Source organism: Coregonus clupeaformis, chromosome 7 (assembly GCF_020615455.1).
Source record: "Coregonus clupeaformis isolate EN_2021a chromosome 7, ASM2061545v1, whole genome shotgun sequence".
NCBI classification, from domain to species: Eukaryota; Metazoa; Chordata; class Actinopteri; order Salmoniformes; family Salmonidae; genus Coregonus; species Coregonus clupeaformis.
This window is the reverse complement of record NC_059198.1, coordinates 33891568-33906486: the sequence shown is the minus strand read 5'-3', so window position 1 is coordinate 33906486 and position 14919 is coordinate 33891568. Positions and strand designations below refer to the sequence as shown.

General features: G+C 44.8%; 1 protein-coding gene across 1 annotated transcript in view; it reads left to right on the top strand.

Annotated features, from left to right (window-relative positions):
- Window positions 1-14919, top strand: part of LOC123491319 (double C2-like domain-containing protein alpha) — a 113124-nt gene that overhangs the window by 54091 nt on the left and 44114 nt on the right. Inside the window, exon 4 of the mRNA XM_045221649.1 lies at window positions 204-278. Within this exon, the coding sequence (XP_045077584.1) occupies window positions 204-278 (75 nt within the window). The remainder of the gene's footprint in view (window positions 1-203; window positions 279-14919) is intronic.

Sequence of the window (14919 nt, the reverse complement as noted above, 5' to 3'; positions counted from 1 at the left end):
TAGGGTGAAACTATATAGTGCACTTCTTTTGACCAGGGCCCATAAGGCTCTGGTCAGAAGTAGTGCACCAAATAGGGAATAGGGTGCCATTTCAGAAGCAGCCTTCATGTTTGCCTGCCACTTGGCCCTCTTTCTTTGTTAAGCCTCTCTTTTTCATTCCTTCTCTCATTCTCTGTTTTCTTGTCTGCCTTTCCTCTGTTCAGGGTCTGAAGCCTATGGATTTTAACGGCCTAGCAGACCCCTATGTCAAACTGCACCTTCTTCCCGGGGCCTGCAAGGTGAGTCATGTAATTACGGGATCTAATACTGATACAGGTTCTGCTAGGTTTCTTCCCCTCTAATATGTTAGAATGGAATTGAGTGTAGGGTAATCTGATCCTAGATCAGATTACTCTTGATGGAAGTTACAATCTATCTGCAATATTAAAGCTGATCCACCCCCCCCTCCCAAAAAAAAAAAAAAAAACTGGCAGCTTCATTAAATATTACGGCAAAACACCAGTCTCAACGTCAACAGTGAAGAGGCGACTCCGGGATGCTGACCTTCTAGGCAGAGTTGATACTGGTGTTTTGCGGGTACTATTTAATGAAGCTGCCAGTTGAGGACCTGTGAGGCGTCTGTTTCTCAAACTAGACACTCTAATGTATTTGTCCTCTTGCTCAGTTGTGCACCGGGGCCTCCCACTCCTCTTTCTATTCTGGTTAGAGCCTGTTTGCACTGTTCTGTGATGGGAGTAGTACACAGCGTTGTACGAGACCTTCAGTTTCTTGGCAATTTCTCGCATGGAATAGCCTTCATTTCTCAGAACAAGAATAGACTGACGAGTTTCAGAAGAAAGTTATTTATTTCTGGCCATTTTGAGTCTGTAATCGAACCCACAATTGCTGATGCTCCAGATACTCAACTAGTCTCAAGAAGGCCAGTTTTATTGCTTCTTTAATCAGCACAACAGTTTTCAGCTGTGCTAACATATTTGCAAAAGGGTTTTCTAATGATCAATTAGCCTTTTAAAATGATAAACTTGGATTAGCAAACACAACGTGCCATTGGAGCACAGGACTGATGGTTTATGATAATGGGCCTCTGTATGCCTATGTAGATATTCCATAAAAAATCAGCCGTTTCCAGCTACAATAGCCATTTACAACATGAACAATGTCTACACTGTATTTCTGATCAATTTGATGTTATTTTAATGGACAAAAAAAATGCTTTTCTTTCGAAACCAAGGACATTTCTAAGTGACCCTGTCAGAGTGTGCTGATGTGGATGCGGTGGTGGAGTCAAGCGCAGGACACAGAGGCTAAGTCAAGACGACTTTACTAACACTTGAAATAGTACACAAAATAAACAGCCTCAAAACACTGGAGGCGAACAAATACGCGGAGTGCGTAAAACAACACGAAGAGTCAAAATACGCGGAGTGCGTAAAACAACACGAAGAGTCAAAATACGCGGAGTGCGTAAAACAACACGAAGAGTCAAAATACGCGGAGTGCGTAAAACAACACGAAGAGTCAAAATACGCGGAGTGCGTAAAACAACAACGTAGAGCCAAGGCACCGAACCTATCCATACACGACAGGTGGAACAATAACACACAAGATACAAACATAACATAGGGGAACTTATAGGTGACATAATCAATACAGAATACGAAACAGGTGCACTAACTAGACATGACAAAACAAACATCGAAAACATCAAACGGTAGTAGCTAGTACTCCGGGGACGACGAACGCCGAAGCCTGCCCGAGCAAGGAGGAGGAGCAGCCTTGGCGGCATCCGTGACAGACCCCAAACTTTTGAACGGTAGTGTACATACATACATATATACATATATACATGTAAATACATATATATACACATCTTTAAAAAATATATATTACCCTTAATTACTTTCCAAACCCACCACCCCTTCCCTAATTGGAGTAAACTAGTGAACAACAACGCTTAGGCCTCTACTTAAAGCTTATACATACTATATATGTCACGGTGCTGTGTATGGGTGTGGTGTGGAATCAGGCGCAGGCAGCAGAGGGTAAGTCCAACAAGACTTTACTGAGCACGAAAAGTAATCCAAAACAGCCCGGAGGCAAAAGACGCACACAGGCGTAAATACAAGCGCACACACAGGTGCGTAAATCTCTCCTCACACAACAAGGAGGAAGCTCAGGAAAAATAGCGTACCGACACGGGTAGCGCAACCACGACACGAACAATCACACACAACACAAACCTAACAACAAGGAAACTAAATAGGGTGCTAAATGAGACCTAACACAAAACAGGTGTGACTAACAGACAAAACCAAACAAACACGAAACATCGAGCGGTGGCAGCTAGAACTCCGGAGACGACGACCGGCGAAACATGCCCGAACAAGGAGGAGGAGCCGCCTCGGCCGAAACCGTGACAGTACCCCCCCCTTGACGCGCGGCTCCAGCCGCGCCGCCTCCGGCCTCGGGGACGACCAGGGGACGCGGAGCAGGGCGCGTAGGATGACCACGATGGAATTCGGTCATCAGGGACGGATCCAGAATGTCCCTCCTTGGCACCCAGCACCGCTCCTCCAGACCGTACCCCTCCCACTCCACGAGATATTGGAGACCCCCCATCCGGCGTCTCGAATCCAGGATGGTCCGAACCGTATGCGCCGGAGCCCCCTCGATGTCCAACGGGGCGGAGGAGTCTCCTCAATCTCAAAGTCCTGGAGTGGACCAGCTACCACCGGCCTGAGGAGAGACACATGGAACGAGGGGTTAATATTCTTGTAATCAATAGGTAGTTCTAACCTGTAACTCACCTCGTTCAATCTCCTCAGGACTTTAAAAGGCCCCACAAACCGCCGGCCCAGCTTCCGGCAGGGCAGGCGGAGGGGCAGGTTTCTGGTTGAGAGCCAGACTCGATCTCCAGGTGCGTACACTGGCCCCTCACTGCGGTGTAGGTCGGCGCTCGTCTTCTGTCGACGTATGGCACGCTGCAGATGGACGTGTGCAGCGTCCCACGTCTCCTCCGAGCGCCGCACCCACTCATCCACAGCGGGGGCCTCGATCTGGCTCTCATGCCATGGTGCCAGAACCGGCTGGTACCCTAATACACACTGAAAAGGGGTTAGTTGGGTGGAGGAGTGGCGGAGAGAGTTCTGTGCCATCTCGGCCCAGGGCACATATCTCGCCCACTCCTCCGGCCGGCCCTGACAATATGACCTCAGAAACCTACCCACATCCTGGTTGACTCGTTCAACCTGCCCATTACTCTCCGGGTGGTAACCCGAGGTAAGGCTCACCGAGACCCCCAAACGTTCCATAAATGCTCTCCAGACTCTGGAGGTAAACTGGGGGCCTCGATCGGACACTATATCCTCGGGCACCCCGTAATGCCGGAAGACGTGAGTAAATAGAGCCTCAGCGGTCTGTAGGGCCGTAGGAAGACCCGGCATGGGAAGGAGACGACAGGCCTTTGAGAACCGATCCACAACGACCAGGATGGTGGTATTCCCCTGGGAGGAGGGAAGATCGGTAACAAAATCCACCGAGAGGTGAGACCAGGGTCGTTGTGGAACGGGCAGGGGCTGTAATTTACCCCTGGGCAAGTGTCTGGGCGCCTTACACTGGGCACATACTGAGCAGGAGGAGACATAAACCCTCACATCCCTGGCTAACGTTGGCCACCAGTACTTCGTACTAAGGCAGTGCACCGTCCGGCCAATACCCGGATGTCCAGAGGAGGGGGACGTGTGAGCCCAATAAATCAGCCGATCCCGGACCTCGAGCGGGACGTACACCCGACCCACCGGACACTGTGGAGGACTAGGCTCGGTGCGTAACGCCCGCTCGATCTCCGCATCGACCTCCCACACCACCGGTGCCACCAGACAAGACTCCGGTAGTATGGGAATGGACTCCACGCACCTCTCCTCCGTGTCATACCGACGGGACAGAGCATCTGCCTTCCCGTTCTGGGACCCAGGGATGTAAGTGATCTTGAACACAAACCGGGCGAGAAACATAGTCCATCGAGCCTGGCGAGGATTCAGTCTCCCTAGCTGCCCGAATGTACTCCAGGTTACGATGGTCGGTCAGAATGAGGAAAGGGTGCTGAGCCCCCCTCAAGCCAATGCCTCCACACCTTTAGGGCCTGTACTACGGCTAACAGCTCCCTGTCCCCTACGTCATAATTCCGCTCCGCCGGACTGAGCTTCTTAGAATAAAAAGCACAGGGGCGGAGCTTAGGTGGTGTACCGGATCGTTGAGAAAGAACTGCCCCGATACCGGCCTCAGACGCGTCCACCTCAACTTGGAAGGGTAAAGTGGGATCCGGGTGCGCCAACACCGGGGCCGAGGTAAACAGGTCCTTCAGTCTCCCAAAGGCCCTGTCCGCCTCAGCTGACCACTGCAAGCGCACCGGACCCCCCTTCAGAAGAGACGTTATGGGAGCTGCCACCTGTCCAAAACCCCGGATAAACCTCCGGTAGTAATTCGCAAAACCCAAGAACCGCTGCACCTCTTTAACCGTAGTTGGGGTTTGCCAATTACGCACGGCGGACACTCGGTCCACCTCCATTCTCACCCCCTGACGCAGACAACTGGTAACCCAAAAAGGAAACTGACTCCTGGAAGAACAGACATTTCTCAGCTTTGACATACAGGTCATGCTCCAACAGTCTCCTCAATACCCTGCGCACCAGGGCTACATGCTCGGCCCGAGTAGCACTGTACACAAGACTATCATCTATGTACACCACTACTCCCTGCGCCTGCATGTCCCGGAAAAGTTCGTCTACAAACGATTGGAAGACTGATGGAGCATTCATTAACCCATATGGCATGACGAGATACTCGTAATGGCCGGATGTAGTACTAAATGCTGTCTTCCACTCATCGCCCTCCCTAATGCGCACCAAGTTATATGCGCTCCTGAGATCCAATTTTGTGAAGAACCTTGCCCCGTGTAAGGACTCCGTCATGGTCCCAATCAGAGGAAGTGGATAGCTGTACTTCACCGTCACCTGATTGAGACCGCAGTAATCAATACACGGACGCAAACCTCCATCCTTTTCTTCACAAAAAAGAAGCTCGAGGACGCGGGAGAAGTGGAGGCCCGTATGTATCCCTGTCTCAGAGACTCGGCAATGTAAGTCTCCATTGCCCTTTTCTCCTCCTGTGACAAAGGATACACATGGCTCCCGGGAAGCGCTGCTCCTGTCTGGAGGTCTATCGCACAATCCCCTTGTCTATGAGGTGGCAACTGTGCCGCTCTGGTCTTACTGAACACGAGCGCCAAATCCTCATACTCAGGAGGAAGGTGCAGTGCTGGCATCTGGTTCGGACTCTCCACCGAGGTCGCCCCTACGGAAACACCCAGACATAACCCCTCACACTGAGCAGACCACCCTTTAAGAGCTTTCTCTCGCCACGAAATAGTAGGATCATGGGTCATCAACCAGGGAAGCCCCAGTACCACCGGATACGCAGGAGAGTCGATAAGATAGAGTTGAATCGTCTCCTCATGACCCCCCTGCGTCATCATCCGAAGTGGCGCTGTGACCTCCCCAATCAACCCAGATCCTAACGGACGACTATCTAGGGCATGTACAGGAAAGGGTTTGTCGACTGGAAGGAGGGGAATCCCTAACTTAACACAGAATCTCCGGTCTACAAAATTCCCAGCTGCGCCTGAATCGACTAGCGCCTTATGCTGGGACCGAGGTGCAACCTGTGGGAAACAAACAGGTAAGGTAATGTGAACGACAGAAAGCTCTGGGTAAGTAGGGCGCCTACTCACCTGGGTGGACTCCCCACTGTACGACCTGCTCTCTCCCTCACCAGGGGACCCTCCCCAGCACCTAGCCGCGGTGTGCCCTCCGCGCCCACACTTGGTGCAGGAGACTGCCCCCCTCGGGCTCCTACCTCTTCTCCCTCTAGCGCCAGCACCTCCAAGCTCCATCGGACACTGCTCGGAGGCGCTGGAGGGTGGAATGGGGGGCCCCCACCTCGGACGTCCGCGGGTCGCCAGCAGGTTGTCCAGTCGGATGGCCATGTCCACCAGCTGGTCAAATGTTAGTGTACTGTCCCTGCAGGCTAACCCCCTGCGGACGTCCTCCCGAAGGCTACATCGGAAGTGGTCTATGAGGGCCCTCTCATTCCACCCCGCATCAGCCGCTAGAGTCCGGAACTCCAGCGCGAACGCCTGAGCGCTCCTCATCCCCTGTCGGAGGTGGAATAGACGTTCCCCCGCCGCTCTCCCCTCTGGTGGATGGTCGAAGACCGCACGGAAGCGACGGGAGAACTCCGCATGTCCGGTGGTGAAGGTGATGGTGCGATAGGTGGGGCTATGGGAACCCCGCTGGTCTCCCATCGACGAAGGGTGTCCATGACGCCCTCCAAGGCGTGCCCGATACGGTTGATCCGGTGCTCGTGTCCAAGGAGACGCTCCTCCATGGGGTCGACGGGTGCTCCTGCTGATTCCATCTAATGGTGTGTGATTCTGTCACGGTGCTGTGTATGGGTGTGGTGTGGAATCAGGCGCAGGCAGCAGAGGGTAAGTCCAACAAGACTTTACTGAGCACGAAAAGTAATCCAAAACAGCCCGGAGGCAAAAGACGCACACAGGCGTAAATACAAGCGCACACACAGGTGCGTAAATCTCTCCTCACACAACAAGGAGGAAGCTCAGGAAAAATAACGTACCGACACGGGTAGCGCAACCACGACACGAACAATCACACACAACACAAACCTAACAACAAGGAAACTAAATAGGGTGCTAAATGAGACCTAACACAAAACAGGTGTGACTAACAGACAAAACCAAACAAACACGAAACATCGAGCGGTGGCAGCTAGAACTCCGGAGACGACGACCGGCGAAACCTGCCCGAACAAGGAGGAGGAGCCGCCTCGGCCGAAACCGTGACAATATACTGTAAGTTGCTTTGGATAAGAGCGTCTTCTAAATGACTAAAATGTAAATATACATTTTATGGACACAGTCAATTTTCCAATAATTCTATTTTGTTTGTTTTTGCTCGTGAACTTCCTCTACCCTTAACCCCTCCGATCTTCTTCATGATGTCCATCCGGTCTGCCTCTACATGCCATATCTTTCTAATTGTTCTCTTTCACAAAAGCTCTCAACCTATAACCTATGTACTTATTATGGACACAGTATGCTTTACATTAGTTATCTTGTTGTTATTAGTTGTTGTTATTAGTCCCATCCTTCAGCTCCATTCAACACCTCCCATCTATCTCTTAACACCATCCATACTGGATTTCTATTTGCCATATATTTTTCAACTGTACTGTGATGTTTCACAAAAGTTCAGAACCCTTCTATTCTCATTGTTTTTACAGATTGTAAATTGAAAATAAACATTTTTGCTAAAAGTATTATTATATTATTGATTGATTGACTATGACTTTTCAGATCACCCAGTAGTGCTATCAGCAGGGTTAGCTCCAGGTAAATATTGCAATCCTATAGCCATTCCTGGACCTGTGACCTAAAACAAGCTACAAATGGACAGTACCAAAACAAATGATCTAACGTCCTCCCGAGTGGCGCAGTGGTCTAAGGCACTGCATCGCAGTGCTAGCTGTGCCACTAGAGATCCTGGTTTGAATCCAGGCTCTGTCGTGGCCGACCGGGAGACCCATGGGGCGGCGCACAATTGGCCCAGCATCGTCCAGGGTAGGGGAGGGAATGGCCGGTGGGGATGTAGTTCAGTTGGTAGAGCATGGCGTTTGCAACGCCAGGGTTGTGGGTTCGCTTCCCACGGGGGGTATGAAAAATAATGTATGCACTAACTGTAAGTCGCTCTAGATAAGAGTGTCTGCTAAATGATGTAAATGTAATGATTCTGTCTCTTCTCTGCAGAGCTGAGAAGATTGTATCCCTGATATAACATTATATTGGTAGCAAGAATTGTGTATAATAATTTAAATTGAAATATTCTACGTTTTGAATCCGGCGTCGTTTTGCGTATCAGTTTATAAACACTATGCCATGGAATTGGCACGTCAAAAATCTCTTCCCAACTATTTTGCAATCTATATGGGACGGCTGTCAATCCTTTGGTCCTTAAATGAAACTGGTATACTTGTTTATTTATCACAATTTTCTTTAACCAATTATGTTCTTTAATGCAGGGCCGACAGACAAGTTCCTTACTTTTTCCCCCTTCCACTTTCCTCTTCCATTTTTGCGGTAATGCTGCAATTATTTGGTTGTAATTTTGGGTAGAGCAGATGTTTCAATATGTTTTTGTTAGCTGCATGTGCGACATAACTCCACCAGTCCTACCTATGATATCATTTAGGAAGATTATACCTTTTTTAAACATTTTTTCAAAGAAAAATGTGTTTTTATCAATTAGTATATTTGAGTTTAACCACAATATTTGTTGCCTTATTTGTTCTGTCGTTTCTGGAGGATTAAATTGAAATTGCAACCAACTTTCTATGGCTTGTTTTAGAAATAGTGATATTTGGGAGATTATTTGCATTTCAAATAACTGAAAGTGAGAGGTTGTAATCTGAATAAAGGGAAAAAGGCCATTCTTGAACATGGGGTGAGACAATCTTACTAATTTGCTAGAGAACCAGTTCGGATTTAAGTATAACTTTTGTATGACTGACGCTTTTAGTGATAGGTCTAATGCTTTAATATTTAATTATTTCTGTCCTCCGAATTCATGTTCATTATATAAATAGGCCCGTTTAATTTTGTCTGGTTTGCCGTTCAAAATAAAATGGAATATATTTTTCTCATATACAGTGGGGAGAACAAGTATTTGATGCACTGCCGATTTTGCAGGTTTTCCTACTTACAAAGCATGTAGAGGTCTGTAATTTTTTATCATAGGTACACTTCAACTGTGAGAGACGGAATCTAAAACAAAAATCCAGAAAATCACATTGTATGATTTTTAAGTAATTAATTTGCATTTTATTGCATGACATAAGTATTTGATCACCTACCAACCAGTAAGAATTCCGGCTCTCACAGACCTGTTAGTTTTTCTTGAAGAAGCCCTCCTGTTCTCCACTCATTACCTGTATTAACTGCACCTGTTTGAACTCGTTACCTGTATAAAAGACACCTGTCCACACACTCAATCAAACAGACTCCAACCTCTCCACAATGGCCAAGACCAGAGCGCTGTGTAAGGACATCAGGGTTAAAATTGTAGACCTGCACAAGGCTGGGATGGGCTACAGGACAATAGGCAAGCAGTTTGGTGAGAAGGCAAAAACTGTTGGCGCAATTATTAGAAAATGGAAGAAGTTCAAGATGACGGTCAATAACCCTCGGTCTGGGGCTCCATGCAAGATCTCACCTCGTGGGGCATCAATGATCATGAGGAAGGTGAGGGATCAGCCCAGAACTACACGGCAGGACCTGGTCAATGACCTGAAGAGAGCTGGGACCACAGTCTCAAAGAAAACCATTAGTAACACACTACGCCGTCATGGATTAAAATCCTGCAGCGCACGCAAGGTCCCCCTGCTCAAGCCAGCGCATGTCCAGGCCCGTCTGAAGTTTGCCAATGACCATCTGGATGATCCAGAGGAGGAATGGGAGAAGGTCATGTGGTCTGATGAGACAAAAATAGAGCTTTTTGGTCTAAACTCCACTCGCCGTGTTTGGAGGAAGAAGAAGGATGAGTACAACCCCAAGAACACCATCCCAACCATGAAGCATGGAGGTGGAAAAATCATTCTTTGGGAATGCTTTTATGCAAAGGGGACAGGACGACTGCACCGTATTGAGGGGAGGATGGAAGGGGCCATGTATAGCGAGATCTTGGCCAACAACCTCCTTCCCTCAGTAAGAGCATTGAAGATGGGTCGTGGCTGGGTCTTCCAGCATGACAACGACCCGAAACACACAGCCAGGGCAACTAAGGAGTGGCTCCGTAAGAAGCATCTCAAGGTCCTGGAGTGGCCTAGCCAGTCTCCAGACCTGAACCCAATAGAACATCTTTGGAGGGAGCTGAAGTCCGTATTGCCCAGCGACAGCCCCGAAACCTGAAGGATCTGGAGAAGGTCTGTATGGAGGAGTGGGCCAAAATCCCTGCTGCAGTGTGTGCAAACCTGGTTAAGACCTACAGAAAACGTATGATCTCTGTAATTGCAAACAAAGGTTTCTGTACCAAATATTAAGTTATGCTTTTCTGATGTATCAAATACTTATGTCATGCAATAAAATGCAAATTCATTACTTAAAAATCATACAATGTGATTTTCTGGATTTTTGTTTTAGATTCCGTCTCTCACAGTTGAAGTGTACCTATGATAAAAAATTACAGACCTCTACATGCTTTGTAAGTAGGAAAACCTGCAAAATCGGCAGTGCATCAAATACTTGTTCTCCCCACTGTATATGAGAAAAATATATTCAATTTTATTTTGAACGGCAAACCAGACAAAATTAAACGGGCCTATTTATATAATGAATATATATCGGAGGACAGAAATAATTAAATATTAAAGCATTAGACCTATCACTAAAAGCGCTACATGCTTTGTAAGTAGGAAAACCTGCAAAATCGGCAGTGTATCAAATACTTGTTCTCCCCACTGTATTTGAAAAAACTGTTCCCTAGGCGTAGGCAAGACCATAAGCAAATAGGTAAACTGGGATAATACTAAAGAGTTAATCAGGGTGATTTTTCCACAAATAGACAGGTATTTACCTTTCCATGGTAGCAAGATCTTATCTATTTTTGCTAACTTTCTATAAAAATGTATTGGAGTGAGATCATTTATTTCATTTGGGATATATATTCCGAGTATATCCACATCACCATCAGACCATTTTATTGGTAAACTACATGGTAATGTAAATTTTTTTATTTTTTAGTGATCCAATATGTAATATAGTACATTTATCATAATTTGGTTGTAATCCAGAGAGGTTAGAAAATGTATCTAGATCCTCTAAGAGGCTGTGGAGGGATTAAAGTTGTGGATTTAAAAGAAAACATGAATCATCAGCGTACAATGACACCTTGGTTTTTAAGCCCTGGATTTCTAATCCCTTGATATTACTGTTGGATCTGATTTTAGTAGCTAACATTTCGATGGCCATAATAAATAGATTAGCCGATAGTGGACAACCTTGTTTTACTCCTCTTGACAGTTTAAAACTTTCTGAGAAACAGCCATTATTTAATATTTTACACCTAGGGTTACTATACATGATTTTAACCCATTTTACAAGAGATTCTACAAAATTGAAATGCTCCAGGCATTTATATATAAACTCCAGTCGTACTTTATCAAATGCCTTTTCAAAGTCTGGTTTCCCAGATCTTTCATAGTGTTCTATTGTTTCCAGTACTTGCCTTATATTATCTCCAATGTATCGTCCATGTAAAAAACCTGTCTGATTAGAATGAATAATGTCCGACAATACCTTTTTAATTCTATGCACTATACAGTTTGCTAGAATCTTTGCATCACAACACTGAAGTGTAAGGGGTCTCCAATTCTTTAAATGGACTGGATCTTTATATTTCCCACTTGTATCCTGTTTCAGTAATAATGAAATCAGACCTCCTTCTTGAGTGTCTGATAATCTAGCATTTACATAGGAGTGGTTAAAACATGCTAATAATGAGTATATCAAAAAAGATTTGGTAGACCTCGACTGGTATGCCATCCAACCCCAGAGTTTTCCCAGACTTAAAGTCTTTAATTACATCCAGAAGTTCCTCCTCTGTAATTTCACCTTCACATCTTTCTGTATGGCTGTTAATTTTACATTATCAATAGAAAAAAAATCCCTACAATTAGCTTCAGTTAGAGGAGATGGAGGCGACTGAAACAAAAACATATGCTTAAAGTACTTTGCTTCCTCCTTCAAAATATCATTTGGTGAATCATGGGTGACTCCGTCATTTGTAACCAGTTTCAGTAAATTATTTTTGGTAGCGTTTCTATGTTGAAGATTAAAAACGAATTTTGTGCATTTTCCCTATATTCCATCCAGTTTGCTTTATTTGTTATAATATATTACACTTTATCTTTCTTGAATAAGTTTCTCCATTTATTTTTGTTTTTCCTCTAATTTAGTCTGAGCCACTATGTTACAGTTTTTATTGCTATCTATCTGTTCTGTTAGACCTTCTATTTCCTTTGTTAGTATGGACTCTTTTGACCTAAATTGCTTTTGTTTTCGAGATGAGACTTGAATTGCATGGCCTCTAAATGTACATTTAAAAGTGTCCCATACAATAAGGGGATTTGCTGTACCTATGTTATGTCGGAAATAAATCAGTTATAAATTCTAGTTAAAAACAAGTTATCATCCAATAGGCTTTGATTACATTTCCAATATCCTCGCCCACGTGGAAATTCAGTAAGAGTAATGTATATGCCAATTATATGATGGTCCGACCACATTCTGTCCCCTATCAACACTTTTTAAAACCTTTGGTGCCAACGAGAATGACATAAGAAAGAAGTCAAGACGACTAGCTTGATTGAGTCTCCACCATGTATATCTCACTAGGTCAGGATATTTAAGCCTCCATATATCTACTAGTTCTAATGTATCCATGACATTCATGATTTCCTTAAGAGCATGAGGGTGATAGTTTGTAGTGTGATTTCCTTTACGGTCCATTGAGCTATTTAAAAAAAGTATTATAATCTCCCACCATAATAATTAAGTCTTGTATTGCTTGCAGGGTTGATCATTTATTGTATATATTGTCAAAGAAGTGTGGATCATCATTATTTGGTCCGTAAAGGTTAATGAGACATATCTGTTAATGGTCCAATAACATATTTAAAATCATCCATCTACCTTGCGGATCTGTTTGGACAATTTGCACATTTGGTTTGAAATTACTGTTAATTAATATCATCACCCCTTTTGAGTTTCTTTGCCCATGGGAGAAGTATATCTCACCCCCCCAGTCCTTTTTCCACACAACTTCATCTAGAATTGTTGAATGAGTTTCCTGTAAACAATAGATATTATATTCATTCTCTTTGAGCCATGCAAATATTGTTCTTCTTTTGTTATTATCTGCTAAGCCATTACAATTATAACTGGTCATACTTATTTCACCACTTACCATAATGAGATACAAGTTTCAAATCTATTTATCATAATATATGTTTGTAAATGTACCAATAAAAAATACCATATTGATTGAGTGTCCATATAGCTGTACCATGATGTTTGCATTGCTACTAAGTAACCCTCCAATTGTTCTCCACTATTCCCGCCACTAAAGCCCCTCCCCATCCCAAGTTGGGTTGTCATCCCAGTGATCGGCAGACCACCCCCGTCCCCCCAGATCCCTAGGCTCCCCGAGAGGCCAGGACCCATCCTTTGAAAATAGCACACAGAGCCACCCACAAAACAGAAGCAGGTCAACCGCCAAAAGCATCTCCAATGCTCTCACCTCAATATATATAGCTATTAAAAATATATATCTATTCAAATATCTTGCATATCTTAATTTCCATCATTATCAATTAATATGCATAATAATGTCTGCAGTTCAAACGAAGGATTTACCTATAACCCGGATTGCCATTGTATTACATTACATTTTTGTCAAGCAATTCTTATTTTAGCAAACAATTATTGTGGTTCATCCTATATTCTCCCTAACATCCTTACCCCCTTGCAACAGATGTGGGATACACACACACACACATACACACACACACACACACACACACGCACATACTCTAACACACTCAACCCCTTTCTTCCACAATCAACCATAAGCTCAGATGCTCAACGGTTATTACATCCCAGAGCCCAACTCAAGAAAGGACCTGATTTACGAATGCATATACAGTTACAGCTGTTTGAGAAAGCATTCAAGATTGATCAAAAATTGACAACAATTTGAGATTTGATTAACCTATGTCAAGTCCTAGGTGATGGAGATCAGATGCACCCTCTTCCCCTGTGACACAAACACTCTGGTCCCCCGTTGTAACCATTTTCCCAAGCATCTCCGTGCAGTCAGACCTTTGATTATTTTGTGCCACCAGGGCCACAATAATATGCCCCCTCTCTGATTGTCCGAGTTTGTACCCAGTTTGTCATTTATCGACTTCAACAGATCGCTTTCCACACTTACCAGTCCCAGTGGTGAAAAGCATAAATCATCTGTATCTGTCGAGGAGTCGCGTTTTCTCTTGGAGATTGATTCTCCTCGTTTACCATCTGTCATGTTTGAGTGTTGCTTGTTGTTGTAATATTTGTTGATACATTTCTCTAGCCTTATGATTTGTTTTGTGTTATTATCCAGATTGAATGTTATTACCCACGAGTACAGTTGAAGTCGGAAGTTTACATACACCTTAGCCAAATATATTTAAACTTAGTTTTTCACAATTACTGACATTTATATTCCTGACATTTATATAGGCCTCCTGTAGCTCAGTTGGTAGAGCATGGCGCTTGCAACGCCAGGGTTGTGGGTTCGATTCCCACGGGGGGCCAGTATGAAAAATGTATGCACTCACTAACTGTAAGTCGCTCTGGATAAGAGCGTCTGCTAAATGACTTAAATGTAATGTAGTGTAAATTTTATCCTAGTAAAAATTCCCTGTCTTAGGTCAGTTAGGATCACCACTTTATTTTAAGAATGTGAAATGTCAGAATAATAGTAGAGAGAATTATTTATTTCAGCTTTTATTTCTTTCATCACATTCCCAGTGGGTCAGAAGTTTACATACACTCAATTAGTATTTGGTAGCATTGCCATTAAATTGTTTAACTTGGGTCAAACGTTTTGGGTAGCCTTCCACAAGCTTCCCACAATAAGTTGGGTGAATTTTGGCCCATTCCTCCTGACAGAGCTGGTGTAACTGAGTTAGGTTTGTAGGCCTCCTTGCTTGCACATGCTTTTTCAGTTCTACACACACATTTTCTAT